The sequence below is a fragment of the Bos indicus genome, chromosome 26 (assembly GCF_029378745.1).
Source record: "Bos indicus isolate NIAB-ARS_2022 breed Sahiwal x Tharparkar chromosome 26, NIAB-ARS_B.indTharparkar_mat_pri_1.0, whole genome shotgun sequence".
Taxonomy (NCBI): Eukaryota; Metazoa; Chordata; class Mammalia; order Artiodactyla; family Bovidae; genus Bos; species Bos indicus.
In genome coordinates this window covers 10,030,864-10,056,979 of record NC_091785.1, presented here as the reverse complement: position 1 = coordinate 10,056,979, position 26,116 = coordinate 10,030,864, and the positions used below count along the sequence as shown (strand labels likewise).

Sequence of the window (26,116 nt, the reverse complement as noted above, 5' to 3'; positions counted from 1 at the left end):
AATAGCCACATAATCATTTAGATACTTTGAGACACCTTCCTGACAAGATTATCCCCAAACACCCCCTAGGGGGCAGTACCACTACTTTGAAAACCAGTGCGTTAGAAGGTTTAGTAGTTATTTTTGCTTTTGTTTTAATCTAATATACATCAGGTTTCAAAGAAAGGTCCCGAGTAAGAAAAGCATCAAGGATCAAATGCAAGTGTGTTGTGTTCACAGCTCACTGTTTACTCTGCCCTACATTCCACCTTTCAGGAATGCTGAATACTGAAATAAACACTAAATCGTTTGCAGACACTCTGAAGGATTAGATGCTCACTTTGTTCTTTTTCTTTTTTGGCTTTTATTTTAAATAACTGTTTTATTTAGTACATTCAAATGAACAAACATGCAACTGATTTTTATGGAATAACACTGTTTTTCTCCATCTGAAGACCCTAAGTCCTCAGCTAAGTACTTTGTAATTCCATTGATATCTTTTTATGATTGGCTGGTACTCAAATTCCTTGAGTAGGATCCCTGTGATATGTAACCCAGAATATCTCCAAGAGATCATCACTTTATCCCCCTACAGAGATAAGCAAGAGACACTTTTTGAAGAGTCACTAAATTTCACGGTCACAACAAGTTTCAAGGAACCAATGCTGTGACGCTTGCCGTTTTGATGGACACATTATGGTTTTATCAACTCTGATGAGGAAATGAATCTGCACTGGTTCTCAATAAACCGCAACCAAATTCTACTTTCCTTTTGTGTTCATGACTATTTATAAATATTGTTTCAAGTGCTGAAACATCCATAACCTTCTTTTGCCCTTCTGAATATAATACCTAATTAGTCAGCTTCCAAGTTGTCAGGTGATGTGAAATGCTGTGGCTCCTAGCCTTCATTCTAACAGGATTGAAATTTCATACATTTATATCATGGCCTTTCCTTTGCAGCTCCTTCAGGCTGTATCCCTGAATTTGCAGGCAAATATTCTGAGGCATGTATTTCTTACAGTCCCTCAATGGCAATAGAACCTTCTTACAGTATGCCGACAGTATTATTTAGAGTTACTCCTTTTCTTTAATGCAGAGGGATGCATTCTCACTACATAAGGCTTTAGTTTTAAAAATGTCCAGATGGGATTCCACCAGAGGGCACCATGGTAAACTTCATTTTCACAGGGACCCATAATAGGTCAGATAAGAAAATCTCCAAAACCAAAATGTTGAAACAAATGTAATTAAAGCAGCAGTACCTTGACCAAAACATTGATTCCACTGTGATTTTAAACCCTCTATAGAATGATTCATTTTGCTAAGATTTCATAGGCACCACTTTGGAAAAAATAGACACAGGCTTTATCATGACCAATGTATGAGTTCCACAAATTGTCAAGAAAATGGCAGTTTTCTTAACTGTTGAGGAGTGGGAACCTCTACTTTTCTAGCTCTAAAAAAGAATGAATGCCTTTCAGCACATGCATCTTAGGAGCAATTTCACATTTTCCTACATGCTACAAAATAGCTGTCTGGTAAAGCTCCAACTTCAGGATGGATTTCAATTGTTTACTACTACTTCCCAAAAGATGGCATCTATATTAGTGCTCACACCTCCAATGGGAGTTAACAAAGAAGGGGCACAAACAGGAAAGACGTACTGTGCCCATGGCTTCCAGAGTACATAAGTGATATGGCACACAATGCCCTACTATTCATTCATTCATTCATTCATCAAACACTGTCTCCCGCGTATCACTGTTGTGGGCTCTAGGAATACAGTGGTGAGGAAAATCAACTTCATCTTTGCCTTAATGGAACTTGGTGACTCATAGGGTCACCAGCATATAAAAAGAAGATGAGAAGCAAGGAATCAAATAAAAATATATGTAATTTCAGATTAAAAATGACCAGAAGTTAATACCTTTTGGTCCTATGACTGAGAATGAAGGAAAACTCTTACTTAGACAGGCTTGTGAGAGAAGCTCTATCTGTGTAGGTTACATGAAATCAAAGAAAGAACCAGCCATTGCTGATACCACAATAGGGAGTGGCAGTACTGAAGGCTCTTCAATAGCTAGAGCCTAGTAGCTAGAGCGGAGAAGGCAGTGGCACCTCACTCCGGTACTCTTGCCTGGAACATCCCATGGACGGAGGAGCCTGGTGGGCTGCAGTCCATGGGGTCTCACAGAGTCGGACACGACTGAAGTGACTTAGCAGCAGCAGCAGCAGTAGTTAGAGGGGTGAGTTTGCAGAGTGTTGCAAAGTAAACTGGGGCCAAATCACACTAAGGATTTTGAGTTATATTCTCAGGGCAAATTTTAAGCAAGAAGCAGGCATGACCTAGGGAATGGATTTGAAGGGAAGGGGACACAAATTGGAGAAGAGGAGATATGAGAAATTAGAGAAATCCAGTAAGAAGCTATTGCAGTGGTCCAGGAGGAGAAAATGGTGGTGACTGTAGAGATGGACAGATGTAACCTGATTCAAGATACATTTTGGAAATTGAATCCACATTGCAGATAAATTAAGCATAAGGAGAAAGCAAAGACAAAGATGACTTTCAGGTTTTTAGCTTGAGCAACTGGTGAATGCGAATGCTATTAGTACTTACTAGGCTTGAAGGAATAGCTTTCAAAGCAAGGGTTGTGTGTGTGCTCAATTGCTCAGTCACATCCAACTCTGCACTCTGTCCATGGAATTTTCCAGGCAAGAATATTGGAGTGGGTTTCCATTTCCTACTCCAGGGGAATCTTCCCAACCCAGGGATCGAACCTGCATCTCTTATATCTCTTAGATTGGTAGACAGATTCTTAACCACTGTGCCATGTGGGAAGCCCTTTAAAGCGAGAGGTGGGAGGTAATAGTTACGCACCCAGCTTCTACATGATAAGTGCAAGAGGACAATGATACACCCCACTGAAATAGATTCAGAGCTGCCCTCAGCTCTCAAGACACAACCCTCACTTGTACCACTATAATCTTCTCTTCCAAATACCCAAGAGATGACCCCCTTCAAGGCCTAAGGTCTTGAAGGGCAGCAACTCCCCCTACTCCCTTTCACCTTTCTACTAATGTGCATGCTGATGTGGCTTCTGATTCCTTTTTACATTTAGAGCATTTACTACTCTCTGCCCTGCAGGACAACTTCGAATCATCTCCACAACACCTGTGTGGCATCAAAAGTGTTGGATTTGTGACCAGAAAACCTTCACTATTTTTCTGATTAGCTGAATGACCTGGGGGATGCTATTTAACTTCTGGGAGCCCTGCAGGTCTTTGAAAAGACAATATCAATGATTACATGTAAAAGCACTTTGTAAACTTGTAAGCACTATCATAAATAAGTGTTGTTATTCTTTTTCTCATTTTGGTCTTAGTCATCACCTCTGCTACAAATAATCTGCCATTCATTTTGCCCTGTTCTCTTCCCTTTCTCCTTGCTTCTTCTGTCTCTTGTCCCTTCTGCCACATAAATTTGCTTTCCTGAAAAAGACTGGTTATTTGGAGACATCATCACCAGCCAATCATAGCTCACCATTCCTTCTAGCTGGTAAGCCAATCAGATGTAACCTCCAGGTCTCTTTTCAGTGTTGCTAGGGCTTCAGGTCTACTTCTAAAAGCTGACTTGCTTGCTTTCTACTGATTCTCATTCTCTCTCTCTCTTTCTCTTTCTTCCTCTCCCTCTCCTTCACCCTTCCTCCTCCTCCCCCCTCTTGTCCTTCCTCTGCATCCCTCTCCCCACTCCCTGTTCAGGGTTTGGAGCAATTCCAAATACTTAAGCCTCCCGGAAGTTTGGGTTATGGATAAGCAAGATTTGACTGTATTTTTTCCCTTGAGAAATAGTGAACAACCATTCCATGTTCAATATTATAGCAAGTATTTTAGCAGCTTAATGTCCCTGGGCTGCATACAGTTTAGTTTTGTTTATGGGGTTTTTGGTGTACAAATCAATTTTAATTCAGATAGATTAGAGCATAAACTGGCATTAAATTTGGAAATGAAACATCATACCTCTTGAACCTCATTGGGCTTCACAACATGCATTCAGAATATTTTAAAGCTCTTCCAGTTTTTAACTGATGACAGAAGATGATAAACACATTGAGCTTATCATGCTCCTGTTTCTTCAACTGTCAGTGCTGGGGTTGTTGAAGAAAACCTCTGTGGACAGCAGTAATTTGGGAACTAATACCTAAAGGCTAAGTGGGTGTTCTCTCACTTACTTCCTGTTTATCTTTGGAAGCTAATTAACATGGGAATAATAGCTAGAAACCCTGCATTTTTAGAGGACCCGCTGGTCCATCTTTAAATGCCGTATAGCTGGGATGTTAAGGAGATTCCCTTAACACAGAACAGCTCTGCTTTCTAAAACCATAAAGACGTTTGATAAGGAAAAATAACTAACAAGTGATGTCTTTCTCATAACCTTTGCTACCTACTTAAAAACTGAAACAGTACAAGAATTTGCAGCTTAAAATGACCAGAGAAGTGGCAGAAAGCCAGAATTCTGTCAGAGACGGCTTAGAAAAGCTTAATGATTAACAAATGGGTCACTGCCTTCAGGCTCTGACCTTTAGCACTATCCAGTTTTAGCCTTTTGGTTCGGTTTCTTCAAATCATTCTGTATCAAGGCAAAAACATTCCCTAATAGCATAGAACCACCCATCCAAAAAGGAATTCTTAGGCAGCCCACATGTTTGGTGAGTAGCTCTTCTGATAGCAAGTAGTTGGTCCTGAGCACAGCATTAACAACTGGTAAAACGTATTTTTGGTTAGAGTTTAGGGAAGGCTGTAAGCACTACCACATATCCTGCAGGTGAAATGTACGAAATTCGGTTAACATGGTAACGGCTCTAAAAATACCTAGGCTACAGTTTAACCACAGAGTTTCCTCCTCAACGTAAAAGAGCCACCGTCAGGAGCTGTTCGAAAGTGCAACAAAAGCAATCTCTGTCGGACTTTGTGCAAGCAGGCTATTAAATCAGGCCTGGCAATGACAATCTGCAGCCACCCTGCATCAAAGTAATAATTACAGTTTTGCAGACCAGGACAGCTAAGCACAACCCAGCTCAGGAAAAAAATGTTAAACTGATAAGCCTTTTCTTTTCCTCCTCCAACCTGTTTTCTCTCTCCCTCACCCCACCCCCACCTCCAGGTGGACTAAGCAGGGCGTGGCAGGGGTGCAGAGACAAAGAGTCACCACACTGTAACCACAGGGCCCCACCCGGAGGGAAGCCTGGGGCAGAGGGACCCAAGGGGACCAGAGGCTGACTGCCCTGGTTTTCCCAGCAGCCTCTGCACCAGGCTCCCACTGAGAGTACAAAGGAGGCAGAATCACTCACACCGGGGGATTCCCATCTGGGCCCTTTGCTTGGCAAAGACAGAGAGGGTGGGATCAACCTTTTCCTTGAAACTTTTGCAGTTAGAGTTGGAAACATAGTTGTTGTTCAGTTGCTCAGTTGTGTCCAACTCTTTGTGACCCCATGGACTGCAGCACACCAGGCTTCCCTGTCCTTTGCTATCTCCTGGAGTTTGCTCAGATTCATGTCCACTGAGTTGATGATTCCATGTAACCATCTTATCCTCTGCCGCCCTCTTCTTTTGCCTTCAATCTTTCCCAGCATCAGGGCTTTTCCTATGAGTCAGCTCTTCACATCAGCTGACCAGCTTTAGTCCTTCCGATGAATATTCAGGAAACACAGTAGGCTCTTTTGAATTCTGAAGGTGGTTGGCTATGCAGGATAAGAGGTTTCTTACCTAATTCAGTCATGTCCAGCCTGCCAGATTTAGTAAATAAAAATACCTGGCACCCAGTTACATTTGAATTTTAGATAAATGATGAATAATTTGTTTAGCATAAGTATGACTCATGCAATACTTGGGATAAACCTGTGCTTAAAAAAAAATAGTGTTTAGCTGAAATTCACATTTATCTGGTTGTCCTGTATTTTATCTGGCAGCTCTAATAAAGTCCTTAATTTTTTTCCTTCCTAATAGTCTCCCTAACCTCTAATACCCAATCAATAAGACAGGATTTGTTTGTTTAGAGTTGTTCACTTTGGTTGGTTTTTAATCCTCAAATCGTGTCCGACTCTTTGCGACCCCGTGGACTGTAGCCCACCAGGCTCCTCCCTCCATGGGATTCTCCAGGCAAGAGTACTGGAGTGGGTTACCATTTCCTTCTCCAGGGGATCTTCCCAACCCAGGGATTGAACCTGGGTCTCCCACATTGCAGGCAGACGCTTTAACCTCTGAGCCACCAGGGAAGCCGAATGATAAACTACTTATAATTAACATTTTATAAAAGAGGATACTGATGATCAAAGAGGTTGAGTGACTTGACCAAGGTCACACAGCTAACAAGTAGCAAAGCTTATAGTAAGCCAGCTGAGTATGACCCCAACTGACTTTCTCAACTACTTTAGTATGTCCACATTGTTTCTATTATTCAGTTGCTAAGTCCTGTCCAGCTCTTGTGAACCTACCGGGCTCCTCTGTCCATGGGATTTTCCAGGCAAGAATACTGGAGTGGGTTGCCATTTTCTCCTTCAGTGGATTTTCCCCACCCAGGGATCAAACTCAAGTCTCCCACGTCTCGTCTCCTGTACTGCAGACAGATTCTTTACTGCTGAGCCACTGGGGAAGCCCTATGATATAGGTGATACTATAGTATAATCTTCATTTTATAGATTTAGAAACTGAGGTTTGGATACATTAGGTAATTTCCCTGGTCACACAGGCTAGGCTTTGTAGCCAGAAACACAAAATTTAAATCATGGCTAATTTATTTATTAGTGTACAACCTTAGGAAAGGCTCCATAGCATAAATTGGGAATGTTAATGCCTCTCTCACAAGGAAAAAGCTATGTACATAGTAAGCACTCAACACACATGAGCTTATAAAATGATTCTGAGAATTATCTTTACTTGGCACCTGTGACAAGAGACATAAGAGAATATTCTAGGTCAGAGATTGGCAACATTTTTCTGTAAGGGTTAGAGAGTAAATATATTGGTCTTTGTAGGCCAAGAGGCAGAATCAAGGATATTATTTAGGCAGTTACGTAACAGGAGAGAGAACAAAGTTCCACAAATCTTTTTGGAAAGAATTACAAATTTAATAATAATAATAATAACTGAGTACAATTTACCATAATATAGGTCTCCTAATGAGAAGAAGGGAATTCTTTTATTGTGGAGGAGGGATAACATTTCTCTTAATTGGGGTTCAAAGTTAGTGTTTCCTGTCATCAAAATCAGTTGCACATGTCCATCTGTTAATGCTGATTCATAATGAGATTTTACATATTTCATTTTTGAAAAATGTCCTTTCATACAGATAGGTACTGCCAAATACTAATATCTGTCCATGAGCATATGATTTTAATTGAGCACATTCATTGCTTGGAAGGCATTTAAAGAATTCTGCCCGATTTGTCTCCTGATATTTGCCTTTTAGCATGTCATTAAATTAATTACTTCCAATTGAAGGGTAGGTGGAAGCTCCTCAATTGCACAGTTAAATAGATTTTGAAATATGGAAATTTCATTTGCACTTGGCATCAAGGTCCGAAAAAAATGCTGCTGGAACTGTAGTTTGAACTCAGAAAATGTATCTGGTGCATAATTGTGTGGAAATGGAGGCCTTGCTTGTTTTAACTTTTGACAGCACAGGAAATGTATAAAACAGCTTGACATTGCATTTTGCTTGACATTGCAATGTTGCTTGACATGTGATTCAAGCAACATTAATTGTCATTGAAATGACTACAGTATAAGTTTTACTTTTAAGTATTGTTTTGCCTTATAATTTTAGGTTGTATTTGTTAAGATGCATTATCAATTCTGTAACAAAAGCTTTTTTCCAAATCCATTCAACATCCAATGATAGTAGTTGATGGTAGCACATACCATTTATAAAAATTTCAGCCTTGACCCTCAAGAAAAAAAAATCACAAAAATTATTACTATTACTTAGTAATTCTTTTGTATATAATATTCTGACAATTACTTACAGAACTTATAATGGTTAAGTCTACAAAAATAAATGAAGCTCCCCATTAACACTGTTTCAATTATACATGATTCATTTAAGATTTTCCACAGATCACCTGCTTGTGAATATAGGCTTAAAATGCCTTGCAAGTTCATAAGCTTTGTAAATTTCTGTAACTAAGCCTTTTTTCTGCTTAATTTTACCACCATCATTTGAAACGCATCTTAGAAGATTCCCCTTCAGGTTGTACTGACTTAGTGTTCTCTCAATTTCTTCAAAAATATACTTGTCTATAGTTTTTACAATACAGACTGTTTGTAGAAGATAATTCTTCAGTCTCTTTAAAGGCAGGATTCACTCCTTAAATAAATAACAAGTGAGCAGTATCAGTAATGTCTGTCAATTCATCAAGAGCCAGAGAAAACCACCCAAAATCATTTGCCTTGTTTTTTAATTGACTATTGATGTTGCTCCCAATATTCTGAACGTTCAAGCAACTGTTCTCCCCAAAAGCCAATACTCTTAAGTTTATTTTGTCTAGACAATTTCTTCAACTGCTGCAGTCAAACAAAGTTTAGTTTACTCACCATCAGCAAAAAGCTTTCCTTGCTTGGGAAACAAAGGAGACACTCAGAAACTTGCTTTAGTTAAAGCCTCATTTTCACTTTTCATTTTTGTAAAAATTCTGCTGTGATGAGATATTCCATGTTAATTTTTTTGATTTTGTGACTATTGCTTTCCTATAACTTGTGATAAGTATTTAAGTTTAGTATTGGCCAAGTGTACTGTATTTTTTTTTTTAAGCTGTAGTATCTTTCCACAATAAGCACAATGATTTGCTGTTAATTTGATAACAAGATCATCCACACACTACTGTACTTGCCATTTGAAGTCTACTTTTTTCTTCTTGTTTGGACATGATGAGTATACAGTGGTAATTTTAAAATAATAATAAGCGATGTCACAGTACAGCATGGTACTTGAAATACAGTCAGATCATAACTGCATCATTGTGGTTTGTAGTGCACCTCAGCAGCACCACAGTGATGAGAGCAACCCATATGAGCTGTCACAACCACTCCGCTTAACTCTGCTGCTTTAGCAGGAAAGCAGCAATGAGCAATATGTAAACAAACAAGCATGCCTTGTTCCAGTAAACCTTTATTTATGGATACTGACATTTAATACATATATTTTCATGTGTCACAAAGCATTTTTCTTTTGATTTTTTCAATCATTTAAAAATCTGAAAACCATTCTTAGACGGAGGGCCATACAAAAACAGATAGGGGTCAGATATGGGCCATGGGATATCTTTTACCAACCCCTGTTCTAAGTAACTAAATGTTAAAGTAGGTTAAAAACTCTGATGCAAAATGTTCAACAGTAGATGATACATGATCTGCATTTTAAAACAGGCTCTGTTAGACATATACTAATTTTTATCACAGAAAGTTAGTGTAGAATAAATATTAAGGACAAAGGCTTTGAACTTGCTCATATTGGATTGAGCCTTGCTTTGACATTTGCCACATGGGCAAGGTCCTTAATATATTTAAATTTGCTTATCTACATAAATGGGGCTACATAAATTTCTAAATACGTAATTAGAATTCTTAGTGAAGTCATAAATAAGACACAGAGACCTGTATCATCACTACTACTTAACAGAATAGAGGAAAACTTGATCACTCAAAATGTGGTCTACATGACTTGGCAGCTTATTAAAATCAGAATCAGCACTTTAGTGGGATCCTTGAGTGATTTTCATGCACATTAAAGTTTAAGAAGCACTGGTAAAGGAGATGCTAGCCAATGCAATCATGCAAAGAAAGTAATTAAAGATATACATTTTGGAAAGGAAGAAGTAATCCTGTCATTATTTGTAGATGACATGATGGTCATTTATAATCCAAGGAGAATCAATTGAAAATCTATTACAATTAATAAAGTAGTAAATAACAGAAAAGAAAGCTAAATGTAAGAAATATAAAATATATTTTGATACATATAGGTATAAATACACACATACACAATTTAGTATTTTTATTATAGAAATGACTGATTAGAAAATACACTATTTTAAAAAAACCTCTATCTTCAAGAATAACAAAAACAGTAAACTAACTAGAAATAAATCAAATAAGAATTGTGTATGAGTGGATGAAGAAAACACTAAAACTTTACTGAAGGCCCTAAAAAATGACCTGGATGAATAAGGAAACATACTCATGTTCAAAAGGACTCAGTACAATAAATATGTCACTTAGTCCCACATTAATCAGAACAATTTTCTTAATAAGACAATTGACAAGTTGTTTCTAAAATTCATCTGAAAGATGAAATGTTTAAAGTTAACCAAGAAATTTGGAGTATGGGGAATAAATGAGGCCAGGTTACTTGCTCTATCAGATATTAAAACATATCAGAAAGCTATAGAAATTAAAATAAAATGACATTTTTATAGAAATGTTCAAATTGATCAGTGGGTCAGAATGGAGTCCAGAAATTGACGTATATTTAAGAATTTAGATGATAAAAGAGGCATATTAAATTAGTGGAGAAAAATTATTTAAATAAATAATATAAAGGCAACTGACTATCTGCTTCAAAGGAATTCAATTTCCCCTACTTTATATGATATAAAATAATAATTTAAAGATGGATTAAAGAGTTGGTCATAATTCAATATCCTGTAATAACCTAAATGGAAAATAATATATATATATCCATACATAACTGAATCACTTTGTTGTATACCTGAAACTAATACAATATTGTGAATCAACTGTACTTCAGTTTTAAAAAAGAGTTAATCATACATAAAGGTGTAAAATTACTGGGAGACTATAGGATTATTTTTATAATATTCATTTGGAAAAGTCTTTCCTTGAAGATACAAAATCTCAAGACTAAAAAAGAAAAAAATTGGAAAATTTGACTACATAAAACACAAAGTTTTCTGTCACCTAGAAACAACTGATTGAATACATTTACAATACCTATAACAAGTGTAGGATTCAGTTCAGTTCAGTTCAGTTCAGTCACTCACTCAGTTGTGTCCGACTCTTTGCGACCCCATGAATCACAGCACACCAGGCCTCCCTGTCTGTCATGATCTCCCAGAGTTCACTCAAACTCATGCCCATCAAGTCAGTGATGCCATCCAACCATCACATCCTCTGTCATCCCCTTTTCCTCCTGCCCCCAATCCCTCCCAGCATCAGAGTCTTTTCCAATGAGTCAGCTTTTTGCATGAGGGGGCCAAAGTACTGGAGTTTCAGCTTTAGCATCATTCCTTCCAAAGAACACCCAGGGCTGATCTCCTTCAGAATGGACTGGTTGGATCTCCTTGCAGTACAAGGGACTCTCAAGAGTCTTCTCCAACACCACAGTTCAAAAGCATCAATTCTTCGGTGCTCAGCTTTCTTCACAGTCCAACTCTCACATCCATACATGACTACTAGAAAAACCATAGCCTTGACTAGATGGACCTTTGTTGGCTAAGTAATGTCTCTGCTTTTGAATATGCTATCTAGGTTGGTCATAACTTTTCTTCCAAGAAGTAAGTGTTTTTTAATTTCATGGCTGCAGTCACCATCTGCAGTGATTTTGGAGCCCCAAAAAATAAAGTCTGACACTGTTTCCATTGTTTCCCCATCTATTTCCCGTGAAGTGATGGGACCAGATGCCATGATCTTTGTTTTCTGAATGTTGAGCTTTAAGCCAATTTTTTCACTCTCCTCTTTCACTCTCATCAAGAGGCTTTTTAGTTCCTCTTCACTTTCTGCCATAAGGGTGGTTTTATCTGCATATCTGAGGTTATTGATATTTCTCCTGGCAATGTTGATTCCAGCTTGTGCTTCTTCCAGCCCAGCGTTTCTCATGATGTACTGGGCATAGCAGTTAAATAAGCAGGGTGACAATATATAGCCTTGACGTACTCCTTTTCCTATTTGGAATCAGTCTGTTTTTCCATGTCCAGTTCTAACTGTTGCTTCCTGACCTGCATATAGGTTTCTCAAGACACAGATCAGGTTGTCTGGTATTCCCATCTCTTTCAGAATTTTCCACAGTTTATTGTGATCCACACAGTCAAAGGCTTTGGCATATCAATAAAGCAGAAATAGATGTTTTTCTGTGGAATATATGAAGAAGACAAAAACAACACAGGAGTCAAAAGGCAAAGTTCACAGAAGTAATGCAAATTGTCAATAAACATGAAAAGATGATGTACCTCCCTGGTTGTTTATTGCAGTGTGACCGAATCGCACCAAAATTTAGTTATAAAACAACCATTGTACTACCTTAGCAACTCTGAAGGTCAAAAATCTGGACAGATTACAGTGGGAACAGCTTGCCTTAGCTCTGTAGTGTCTGAGATCTCTTCTAGAAGGACTCAGAAGCTGGTGGGTGACTCCACAGCTGGGGGATGATACCTCCTGGAGGCACCTTCATTCCGATGTCTAAGTTGACACTGGTGTAGGCTGGAGCTGTCCGCCAGACACCTGTGCACCTCTCAAATGGATTCTGCATAACATGGAGGCTGGGTTCCAAGACTGAGCCTCCCAAGAGAACCAGGCGTAAACTGTATTTTATGGTGTCAGTTCTGCATTAGTCATAAGCTGTCTCAAATTCAAAGACAGGTCACATAGACCCTACCTCTTGATAGAAAGGATGTAACAAAAGAATGTTTGATGAGGGATATCATTGCACCCATTCAGGGAAAATCTATCTGCCACACTGGTTATCAGGAAAATGCAAATAAGATAACTGGAGACCATTTACCACACATCAGACTGATAATTCTTCACAGTTTCATTCATTCTTTGGGAGAAAGAGTGCAAGGGGGGATAAAAAGGGAAGATAAGAAAAAAAATTAGGCTACATTTACCATTATGTTTTGGCCTGATTAAAAAACAACTTGGTCTTGGACAAATTTCTTCTTTACTCAAAATGTTATTAAAAAATGACTGTTTTGAGTCGGTTGTAGTGAGGTGGATGAATCTAGAGCCCGTTATACAGAGTGAAGTAGGTGAGAAAGAGAAAAACAAGTACTGCGCACTAAGGTGTATATATGGAAGATAGAAGGACGGCACTGAGGAACCTGTCTACAGGGCCTGACTACAGACGCAGACACAGAGAACAGGTTTGGGACACAGTGGTAGTCATGTCCCACGCTTTGTAACCCCGTGGACCATACAGTCAGTGGAATTCTCCAGGCCAGAATACTGGAGTGGGTAACCTTTCCCTTCTCCAGAGGATCTTCCCAACCCAGGGATCAAACCCAGGTCTCCCGCATTGCAGGCGGAATCTTTACCAGCTGAGCCACAAAGGTGGCCTGAGGGAAGGAGAGGGTGAGACAAATTGAGAGAGTAGCATTGAAACATACACATTGCTATATGTAAAGTAGATAGCCGTGGGAAAGTGCTGTATAACACAGGGAGCTCGACATGCGGAATTGTGACAACCTGGAGAGGTGGGCTGGGGTGAGGATTGATGGGGAGGTTCAGGACGGAGAGGACATATGTATACTAATGACTGATTCATGTTGTTGTATGGCAGAAGCCAGCAAAATATTGTAAAGCAATTATCCCCTAATTAAAAATTAAATTTTAAAAAGATGGGTCATTTTATTAGAATATGAAAAATTAATTTTGCACACTCCACTTAATAACTATACATTTTCACATTTATGTAAACAAAACCAAAGAAATTCTCTGTCCTTAATTTGACTCACTCTTGAACATTAGAGCACCCACTACTGAGCATAAAATTGCTTTTTTTGCTGTCTTTTCTTGTAACTACCAGGAGTTAAATGATTTGAGTTTACAAGTGAATAGCAAAAATGCTTTCTGTGTGTGTGAGAGAGAGAAAGAGAAGAGAGCTGTGGGAGGAGAAAGGGAGGGAGGGAGAGAGAGAAACATGCAGAATACACCTTACTTACCTTGTATTTGAACTTTTTAAAGAATTTTTTAAATCATATTCAAGAGAGCAAGAAGCTCGTGTAGCTAATTTTGTGATTTTAATAAGCTACACAAATACTTTGCTTCAAGAGAATTTTCCTATATAAAAGAGTTTCTTAAGTTTAAGAAATGATTTGTAAAATGGGTTACTATTTCTGGTGAAATTTAAAGTATTATGTTGTTTTTTTATTTAAGTGCATTAGTACATAGAGTAGTACTTTTACCAAGTCTCTTAGAACAAAGTTTTTTTTCCAAAGATGAGCTCGGAAAAATTCTTTGTTTCCTTCCTTGTTTCCTCTTCTAAATCTCCTTTTAATAATTGTACCTCCTATACCTTGCCAACAAAGGTCCGTCTAGTCAAGGCTATGGTTTTTCCAGTGGTCATGTATGGATGTGAGAGTTGGACTGTCAAGAAAGCTGAATGCCGAGGAATTGATGCTTTTGAACTGTGGTATTGGAGAAGACTCTTGAGAGTCCCTTGGACTGCAAGGAGATCCAACCAGACCATTCTGAAGGAGATCAGCCCTGGGATTTCTTTGGAAGGAATGATGCTAAAGCTGAAACTCCAATACTTTGGCCACCTCATGCGAAGTGTTGACTCATTGGAAAAGACTCTGATGCTGGGAAAGATTGAAGACAGGAGGAGAAGGGGATGACAGAGGATGAAATGGCTGGATGGCATCACTGACTCGATGGACATGAGTTTGGGTGAACTCCAGGAGTTGGTGATGGACAGAGAGGCCTGGCGTGCTGCAATTCATGGGGTCGCAAAGAGTTGGACACGACTGAGCGACTGAACTGAACTGATACCTTCCTATACCAGTTAAGGCTGTCTTATTAATTCCTTTCCCTGCGACAAGAACAAGAGCAATACTTGTTATTATTACTTTTGATTTGCCTCTATTTTGTGCCTGGTGTGTGTGTGTGTATATATATGTATATATATATATATATATATATAAATATAAATAAAGTGAAGACGAACTAAAAAGACTCTTGATGAAAGTGAAAGTGGAGAGTGAAAAAGTTGGCTTAAAGCTCAACATTCAGAAAACGAAGATCACGGCATCCGGTCCCACCACTTCATGGGAAATAGATGAGGGAACAGTGGAAACAGTGTCAGACTTTATTTCTGGGGGCTCCAATATCACTGCAGGTGGTGATTGCAGCCATGAAATTAAAAGATGCTTACTCCTTGGAAGGAAAGTTATGAGCAACCTAGATAGCATATTCAAAAGCAGAGACATTACTTTGCCAACAAAGGTCCGTCTAGTCAAGGCTATGGTTTTCCTGTGGTCATGTATGGATGTGAGAGTTGGACTGTGAAGAAGGCTGAGCGCCGAAGAATTGATGCTTTTGAACTGTGGTGTTGGAGAAGACTCTTGAGAGTCCCTTGGACTGCAAGGAGATCCAACCAGTCCATTATGAAGGAGACCAGCCCTGGGTTTTCTTTGGAAGGAATGATGCTAAAGCTGAAACTCCAATACTTTGGCTACCTCATGCGAAGTGTTGACTCATTGGAAAAGACTCTGATGCTGGGAGGGATTGGGGGCAGGAAGAGAAGGGGACAACAGAGGATGAGATGGCTGGATGGCATCACTGACTCGATGGACGTGAGTCGCAGTGAACTCTGGGAGTTGGTGATGGACAGGGAGGCCTGGTGTGCTGCGATTCATGGGGTCGCAAAGAGTCGGAGAAGACTGAGCAACTGAACTGAACTGATAAGTTGTGTCTGGAACTTTAGAGACCTCATGGACTGTAGCCTGCCAGACTCCTCTGTTCATGACATTTTTCCAGGCAAGAATACTGGGGTAGATTTCCTTCTCCGGGGAATCTTCCCAACCCAGGGATAGAACCCACATCTCCTGCACATCTCCTACACTATAGGCAGATTCTTTACCACTGAGTCACTAGGGAAGCTCGTTCATAATTTTATAATATTCAAAATGTAAAACTTCTAAAACTTTATTATATTTAGAATATAAAATTTCTAATCTTAATATCACCCCTTTAAAGCTAAGGTCATTCCACTACTTAACAGATGAGGAAACTGATGCTCAGTAAGGAGAAATATGTGTATCACATTATATTGATATGCACTTATTTATACACAGAAAATTCTTTGCTGAGGCTCAGAAATGCAGGTGTTCAGTTAAGGATAACCTTTGTCCGATGTTTCAGGTCAAACATTCACAGTGATGTAAAGGTAAGATGAGAAATAGGGGGAAATGATTGAAACTTGGCAGCAAAAACTTAAGTTTAAAATGGGAACAAACCAAAGATAACAAAAAGGAACAATGTTTTACCAGTAAATTAATTTTAAAAAGAAACTTTTAAATAATTGTGCTTTTCGTCAAATTAAGGTTTTTGTTAGTTGTGGGAGTATGATGACTTAAAATAAGTAAAATGCTGCAGGCTTCCATTAAATTAAGTCTGGTGCCACTTACAGTTTTTTCCCCAAGTCCAGTTTATTTGCTTTGGCTTTAGCTAAGCATTGTGGGGAGTTGTTATTATGCAAACAGAAAAGAAGCTAGCGGGTTTGCAAAGTACAAGATGAACATATTTCTGAGTGTCCTAAAGCTTACACCACCAGACTCTGACATTTTGCCTTAATACTGCAGATTCCAGGTCCTCGTAAACATTGCTTTCTGATTTCTAAAACTATGGAAGTTTGAGTTAAAATATTAATTCTTTGAGTCATTGCCTCAGCCTAAATTAACTCTAGTCCTAAATATAAAAATATATATATATCTGTATAAAAATATGAGGTGACATGTAATAAAGTTTTTACTATTATGAATTTTAGAATGACTATATTGCTCACGAATGGCATGGCCATAAAGTAATTAAATGGATAGGCTGGGAAGAGTGGCTGTAAAATATGTATGATATTCTGTGACATTTTATATGAGTACACACAATGCATTATTATTATATTCTTTCTCATTTGAAGCTCAGCACTTTTCCTACAATAAGAATGATGGCATAATAGTCTAAAAATTTAGAATGCATGGAAATGAGGCAAGAATTTCCCAACCTCATTATTGTGGTTTCCAGACTTATTGTATATGTTTGCTATTCTGATATCCAAAAAGAAGTTTCCCAAGGATAATATTGATAATACCCAGGGTCAAATTATTTAATGTCTCAGTCCAAAATCTATCTTAGAGTCTGTTCAGTGTTTTGTTTAGAGGTGTTTTATGGTGGCTGGCATCGTGCTGGACACGCAGTGGACTTACCGCAGACAATACTTGAGTTAAATCATCCCACATTCTTTCAGAAAACAGCGTCTATGTTTAAAAATGCTTATTTTTCTAATCCTGTGGATAGAACGAATTGCCATAGAAATAAGCAACTATCATTTTAGTTTCACAGATGTTCCATCCAGATAAAGAGAAGAGTGGATAGCGAATATATAAAACAGCAGAGACTTTCTGTGATTGGGAGAAGGTCCAAGACTTTATGAAGAGCCAACTGCAGCCACAGCTGTATAGCTGAGTACTCCTTTTCACAGGGCACTTGGATACAGTGGCAAGAAAGTAGAAACAGAGACCAGAGAGAAAACATTGCTTTTTGGCCTTGACAGATTGTTCCTTTGGTTAGAGAAATGGAGAGACAGCAGGGATTAGAAATCCCTCTTGGATCACTGAGGGCAGGGGAGGAAGCCTGATTCACCACCAGTGCTAGAAACAGTGCTAGCAGTTTGGGCCTTCACAGACCTGCAAAGACATTTCAGCGTGAATTCTGACCCCGGTATAGCTGGAGTGCCAGGAGGCCTAAGAACTTCCTCCTAAAATAATTCCCTGTTTATTATTTTTACCATGAACAAAATAAGATGAAGTCATGATCAAGTAAGTATTATTATAGCTTAGAAACTACAATGTCTTTATGTCTCAGGGTCCTAGGAATCTTTTTTAACCAAAGCAATAAATGTTGTTTATGACTTCTTTAAATTTGCATAATATTCTAACATGCTAATACTCTGTGAACTTAAAAAAAAATAAATACATTTACAGTGATATAACTGGCCACCAAAACGAGAGGAAGGAAACTTTACAACTGTGAGAAGTGCCAATGTTTTCATTAAGGCAATATTGACCCAGAGGATCATTGAGTATCTATTCCCTCAAATACCTCACAGCTCTGGAATGCCCGTTGTGAGAAACAAATGTCAGCACCTAAATTCCTACACTTCCTTCACTTTCTGATTCATCTGGTGAGCTGGGAGTAGGAAGTATCTTTTCTTCCCTTTTTAATGCCACTTAATGCATTGATTTTGAAATTAAAAGACACTTGCTTCTTGGAAGAAATGCTATGACAAACCTAAACAGTGTATTAAAAAGCAGAGGCATTACTTTGCTGGCAAAGGTCCGTCTAGTCAAAGCTATGGCTTTTCCAGTAGTCATCTATGGATGTGAGAGTTGAACGATGAAGAAAATTGAGCACCGAAGAATTGATGTTTTTGAACTGTGGTGTTGGAGAAACTCTTGGGAGCCCCTTGGACAGCAAGGAGATCAAACCAGTCAATCCTAAAGGAAATCAATCCTGAATACTCATTGGAAGGACTGATGCTGAAACTGAAGCTCCAATACTTTGGCCACCTGATGTGAAGAACTGACTCCTTAGAAAAGACCTTGATGCTGGGAAAGATTGAAGGCAGGAGAAGGGGACAACAGAGGATGAGTTGGTTGGATGGCATCACCGACTCAATGGACATGAGTTTGAGCAGGCTTCTGGAATTGGCGATGATCAGGGAAGCCTGGCGTGCTGCAGTCCATGGGGTCACAAAGAGTCAGACGCAACTGAGTGCCTGAACTGAATGCATTGATTTGGGGGTCCCACAAAATTTGGGAAACACGGTAAACTTCCCTTACTAGATATGAACTTAATTATCCTAAGATGCCTCTGATTTTTAATGTGTTCTAAAGCGAAGAAGAACTAAGGAGCCTCTTGTTGAAAGTGAAAGAGGAGAGTGAAAAGTTGGCTTAAAACTCAACATTCAGAAAACTAATATCATAGCATCCAGTCCCATCACTCCATGGCAAATAGATGGGGAAACTTTGGAAACAGTGACAGGCTTTATTTAGGGGGGCTCCAAAATCACTGCAGATGATGACTGCAGCCATGAAACTAAAAGATGCTCCTTGGAAAAAAAGTTATGACCTACCTCGACAGCATATTAAAAAGCAGAGACATTATTTTGCCAACAAAGGTCCATCTAGTCAAAGCTATGGTTTTTCTAGTAGTCATCTATGGATGTGAGAATTGGACTATAAAGAAAGCTAAGCACCGACAAATTGATACTTTTGAACTGTGGTGTTGGAGAAGACTCTTGAGAGTCCCTTGGACAGCAAGGAGATCCAACCAGTCCATCCTAAAGGAAATCAGTCCTGAATATTCTTTGGAAGGACTGATGCTGAAGCTGAAACTCCAATACTTTGGCCACCTGATACGAAGAGCTGATTCACTTGAAAAGACCCTGATGCTGAGAGTGATTGAAGGTGGGAGGAGAAGGGGACGACAGAGGATCAGATGGTTGGATGGCATCACTGACTCAATGAACATGAATTTGAGTAAACTCCAGGAGTTGGTGATGGACAGGGAGGCCTGGCGTGCTGCAGTCATTGGGGTTGCAAAGAGTCGGACTTGACTGAGTGATTGAACTGAACTGAATTACTCCCTCCATCCCCCCCAGAAAACAGCTATGTGTAGCAACTAGGTGGAATGTACCTGTTAAAGTTTTTATGTACCTGTATTCAGATAATGATTAGCATTCTCCCTAAACATGAGTGTGAAACCAGCTTAATCTTAAATTTTTAATAAAGATACTTTTCTTTTTGATAATACAGGGAAGCCTATTTTTTCGGCACCTTCCTTTTTTATATAGTCCTGGGCTAGGAATAGGATTAGGAAAATGTAATGCCAGTGTACTAGGATAATGATGATACAAAATATGGGTTTTCATTACTTTCAAAAGATAAATCTTCAAACAGCATTCTAGATTAGATAGCTAAAGAAGTCCATGGTTTATTTTAATTTTTCAAAAACTATTATCTGAAATGGTTTTAGAATCTTTAATACATCTTACTTTTCAAAGCAATGTTTTGTTTTCTTACCATCTGCTCTGAAAAGTGAAGTGTACCCAGTATGTATACTTTACCTACCAAAGAGATATCTTTGATTTAGTATTATCTTGATGTGCTTGACACTTAGGATATTGCCTCTAAAGGCTTCAAAAAACTTTTTCTAAAGTATGTTATACTTTATATATAGACACCTCGAAAGGTATATAAATTTAAGAACTGCAGTGCTGGGTTTTTGCGGTACACTTATATGTTAGGCATTATGCTAAGCACTTGATATTATCTCATTTAATTTTCTTAACAATCCTTTAAGGGCAGCACTGTTCTCATTCTCATTTTATAGGAAAGCAGATGCTTAGGGGGATTGAGCAATTTGACCAAGGTCACACAGATTCTGGGTCAGAGCCAGATTTCAAACCCAAATTTTTCTAACTCCGGAGATACCTCTCAGGATGGAAGAAATATTTCCCTGGGGAAATCTCACACAGATACAACTGCTGAAGTCTGTCCCCAGTAAACTTTAGATTTATTGCTTGCCAAAGCTATTTTTGAAAATGTGCTTCCAGGCGTGATGACTTCAATACCCATAGAATCCACGTGAACGTTCAGTTTATTCCAGGTGAAATGAAATGAGACTGCTTCTGTGATGCTTTTACACAAAAGGAATGACCCATGATTGGTAGAAGTTTAGACTCTACTGGCCTGCTAGGAGAATTATATATGGAAAATGGATCTTTCAGCGCTATTTCTACATCCACTTTGAGTAAAGAACAACCAGCTATTCAGCTAAAATACTGTTGGTTTCATGTACCTACAGAATTAGATGGTCAAAGATTAAGAATGAATTTGTGCCTAAAACTTCTTGACATTCTTGGAATTCAACATAAAAGATAAAACAATAATAAGTAAATCAAGAGTAGCCAGTATCCACTGATGGAGAGCTTAAATAATTATACTACAAAACTGACTTCCTAACTTCAACTGTCCCTGAGCTGAAATTCTTCATATATGGTAACAAATTGGGAAATTAGCCATCCTCTATAATTGGCTATAAACAAAAAAACTTCTAGAAGGAGGTTACTGCTGTGAGCACAGATTTCCCATCAATATAGCATTTACCATTAACTACAGTATCGATAATAAATATCAAACAAATGCTAAAAGGTATTTGTTTTACTATTACTATTGAAATATTCATTGTTGTGACAGAAGACATCAGCCTTCAGTAAGGAGAAATTCAGGTGAATACATTATTTTTTTTTTTTTTTAAAAAACAGGCCTTCAGAAATCATAAAATACTTTCATTAGGAAGACTCCTGGGCCCAAGGATTTGTTTTGAAGAGATTGATCTCTATCATTCCAAAAGAGTAGAATATATCCCACTTTGTTCCATGATCAAGGAATCCCTAGTGATACACAAGAGAAGCATATACATATGTTCTTTATGTTACATTTGTAATTGTCAAAACTGCAAACAATCCAAATGTCTATCAGTAGTAGAATAGATAAAGTGTGTTGTCATTGCTCAATCGCTAAATTGTGTCTGACTGTTTGCGACCCCATGGACTGCAGAATGCAGGCTCCTCTGTCCTCCACTGTCTCCCAGAGTTTGCTCAGATTCATGTCCATTGAGCTGGTATGCCATCTAACTATCTCATCCTCTGCCGCCCCCTTCTCCTTTTGCCTTCAGTCTTGCCCTGCATCAGGATCTTTTCCAGTGAGTCAGTTCTTCACATCAGGTGGCCAAAATATTGGAGCTTTAACTTCAGCATCAATCCTTCCAATGTATATTCAGGGTTGAGTTCCTTTAGGATTGACTGGTTTGATCTCCTTGCTGTCCAAGGGACTCTCAAAAGTCTTCTCCAACACCACATTTTGACAGCATCAGTTCTTCAGCGCTCAGTCTTCTCTGTGGTCCAACTCTAGCATCCGTACATGACTACTGGAAAAAGCATAGCGTTTAAGAAACAAAAAAATGAAATGAAATATGTACTTAATTTATTCAGGAGTAGCATTCAGGTCCTCTGTTTCTCTCTCCTTCCCTCTTCTGTTCTTCCCCTCCCCCAAGCCCACATGTACTCATGTACACACTGGCATTGGCACAAGGAGAATGGAATAAGAACAGTTCTCCTAACTGACAGAAATATGAATGTAAACTATAAACTATCCCTTTCAATACAACTTACAGTCACTTTATTTACATTAGATAGCCATAAATTATATTAATTATATATATATATATATATATATATATACTGTATATGCACATGTGTTTGTGTGTGTATAATTACAAAGATAATATAATTCTAGTGGTTTAGAATTGAGAGTGACATCCAGGTAAAGTTTTATTATATTGGAATCAAGCACTTTTACATGATTCTTGATTTTGTGGCCCTTTTAAATACATGATAGTAAAAAACTCATTTCTTTTCCTTGCCAAAATGTATATATTTAGGACCTAGGGCAGCTCCCTCCAGCATTTTGCATTACAAAAATTTTCAAACAAAATAAAACCACTCTGTTAGATCCTGCAACAATCAAAAACTTTCCAGGCCCAGAAGATACAATTATTTGTAAGTGAATCTGTATAGAAATTGAGATTGTTTCAGTCAAAAGTCTTGCCTCCCTGTTCTCAGAATGAATTGTAGAGCCCCTGGAGCAGACAAGGGTGTCTAAGGTTAATCTCTGTTTCTATATAGATATCAATTACCTTTTCAAAAGGCTGCCCAGTGGGATTTGCTACTTGGCAGCTTGTCTAAAAACTAGCTAAATGTACTAATGTGTGTGGCAGGGGAGGAAAAGGTCCAGTTTGGTTGTCAACCTAGTTGACCCTTCCATTTTTGTACAAAGAAAAAAATATGTTTCTTTTTTAAAAAGGGAGAGTTTTAAGCCCTTTCAGTTGCTAAAATAGCTGATTTCACAGTTTTGTTGGTTTATTTTTTTAATTGAAAAAAAAAAATGGGAAACCATGATAAACCCTCACGTGCATAGCATATGCTCACCTGCTAGTATGAGTCTCCTTCATCTCCTCCTCTCTCTTCCTAGTGAGAATATTTTATGATTTCTGAAGATCTGTGTTTTCATTAAGAAAAGCAGTAAGCATAATATCAGGCCCCATAGCTCCAAAAGTAGGTTAAATAATAAAATGAAGCCCAGGATACGAGTGTAACAAGGCCAGTGTCAGAAGATCATTCATTTATCAATTAATTAAATCTTTCATTAAGACAGAAAATGATGGTTAAAGGGAACGATGGCTTTTACTTCTGAGTGCAAAGTAACCGGTAATGTCAGAGGAGAAAGCAATGCTAAAGTTCATCTTGAAGCTCAGACTTACAGATCTAGAAGGGAAGTGTGGACGTGATGAAGATATGCATGACTCCAGTGCGGGAATTCTTGCTTCATCTTGGCCACACAAACTTGGAAGCTGTGTAACCTAGGGCAAGTTACTTAACCTCTCTGAATCTCAGCTTCATAGAGATATAAAATTAGGATGGCAAAATCATCTATCTTGCAGGGATTTTGTGAAGATTAAATGAAGTCTTGGTTCTAAAAGTGTTTTGTGGCCAAGAATATGCTGTGATAATGTTTAGGATTATTACTGTGCTTAAATAATTTATTGAATACCCTTCTTACCTTCTGTCTTCCTCCAAAAGCCACTTCTCTAAGGTTTAGCTAAAGTTATCCCATCCTTCCCAGGTGTCTTCCCAGGTAGCTCTAGTGGTAAAGAACTGGCCTGTGAGTGCAGGAAAACACCAGAGACACAGGTTCGATCCCTGGGTTGGGAAGATTCCTTTGAAGAGGGCATGGCAATCCACTCCAGTATTTTTGCCTGGAGAATCCCATGGACAGAGAAGCCTGGCGGGCTATGGTTGCAAAGAGTCAGACATGACTGAAATGACTTAGCAGCAAGAGCATCACAATCCTTGAGGTTTGCCTACTAGATTAGGATATTTTTCACCAATTAAATGATAATTTTTCATATGTTCCATTTCTGAACTGGCTTGCCTTATGCCTTCAGAATAGAGCTATGGCCTTCTCTGAAACTCAAATTAATAACACAAATACATAAACAAGAAGCTCCCTGAGACTCTTAAAGATAGGAAGACTGAAGATGGAGATTAAAACATAAGGGAGGGTGATATTTCCTTTTTCATCCCAAGATAGAACATTGTCCCATTTTACTAAATATTTTTCTCTCTGTAATAGAAAAAAATAATGAACACATATGCCATGCATTGTGATATGCATTATTCATGTAATCCTCACAACAGACTAATGCACCCTATTTTTGCCACTTATAGACGAGAACTATAGTTAGAATAAGTATTAATAGCTTGACCAGGGTCACCTACCTACTAAGTGGTAGAGTTGGGTTTTGAACCCAAACCTACCTAATTCATTTCCCAGTATTTTTCCATTTTCTGATTATTTACCTCCTCAGATCAGATCAGATCAGTCGCTCAGTCATGTCCGACTCTTTGCAACCCCATGAATCGCAGTACGCCAGGCCTCCCTGTCCATCACCAACTCCCGGAGTTGACCCAGACTCACATCCATCGAGTCAGTGATGCCATCCAGCCATCTCATCCTCTGTCGTCCCCTTCTCCTTCTGCCCCCAATCCCTCCCAGCATCAGGGTCTTTTCCAATGAATCAACTCTTCACATGAGGTGGCCGAAGTACTGGAGTTTCAGCTTTAGCATCATTCCTTCCAAAGAAATCCCAGGGCTGATCTCCTTCAGAATGGACTGGTTGGATCTCCTTGCAGTCCAAGGGACTCTCAAGAGTCTTCTCCAACACCACAGTTCAAAAGCATCAATTCTTTGGTGCCCAGCCTTCTTCACAGTCCAACTCTCACATCCATACATGACCACAGGAAAAACCATAGCCTTGACTAGATGGACCTTTGTTGGCAAAGTACATTTTAACTAATTTTGCATGTCTTGTTTGCCTTTCTATCCCTCTATACGTTCATCCTTTGTATTTTTGAAATGAGTAGGGTAGAGGACTGTAACAAAAAATACTAAGGTATAGTCCCTGTGCTCCAGAAACTATGCTAATCGACTGGCAGAAAGATGATAAGCAAATGACTGCATGACATGGAAGAACTTAAGAGATCATGAGATGAATCATTAGTCTCCTCCTATAACATGGGAATAATACCTACCTTGTATGGTGGTTGCTGGATAGAGTGAAATCCTCGTGTTACATGTTTGGCAAAGACCCTGACCCACAGTGAGTGCTCAGTGTATGGGATCTATCATGTTGCAATGTTGCCAGCCAGTCCCAGGATAATTACTAGGATACAAAGCTAGAAAAACAACTTAGTGTCAGACTCAGAGACATTTTAAATGCCAGTCTAAAGAGTTTGGACCTTCAGTGTGATGAGAACGAGTGTGCCAAGGACAGTAATCATTCTGCGAAGAAATAAGAGCTGATGCTATTTTACATTACCTTTCAAAATTCGTCGTAAGTGAGATGGAGTCAGTAAAAACAGTTGGAACTGGTTTAAAGGAGTGTGGTATTTGATGTACTGAAAGGAAAGATGATATTTTCAAGTCTGATGCCCTGTACTTTTTCTTCCACAGTAATTAGTGAATGCCAAAGGCAGCAACTGGAGTCTGTGAGCTACTCCTCCCGCTACGCTCTGGGCCTCTTTTATGAAGCTGGCACGAAGATTGATGTCCCTTGGGCTGGGCGGTACATCACCAGTAATCCCTGCATTCGCTTCATCTCCATTGATAATAAGAAACGCAATATAGGTCAGTACCCCCATTATTTCCCTTAAATACAGTAACAATGGTGGATGTAGATCATGAAAAATGCTGTTTAATTGTGTGTTGCCATTCTGAACAGAGCAAGCATTTAACTCCAAGCCACGGGGGATAAAATTTAATGTCACATTTGGCCAATAATAAAATACACAGTGAAACCAGCAAAGTTTTTCAGAAAATCATTCACCACATGGTTTGTATTACTTGAGTTTATGAAAATAGTGTCAGAAGGTTTAAGGTTTCAAAATGGCCCAAGTTTCTATTGCTTTAATATGGATCCATCTATATGCAAATGGATCTCTCATCATTTG

The 26,116-nt window shown here is 38.7% G+C and overlaps 1 protein-coding gene across 2 annotated transcripts in view; it reads left to right on the top strand.

Annotated features, from left to right (window-relative positions):
• RNLS (renalase, FAD dependent amine oxidase) overlaps positions 1 to 26,116 on the top strand; it is a 276,260-nt gene that overhangs the window by 187,058 nt on the left and 63,086 nt on the right. For both annotated transcript variants that reach the window (XM_019952914.2, XM_019952915.2), the window contains exon 5: positions 25,620 to 25,793. In XM_019952914.2, the coding sequence (XP_019808473.2) occupies positions 25,620 to 25,793 (174 nt within the window). The remainder of the gene's footprint in view (positions 1 to 25,619; positions 25,794 to 26,116) is intronic.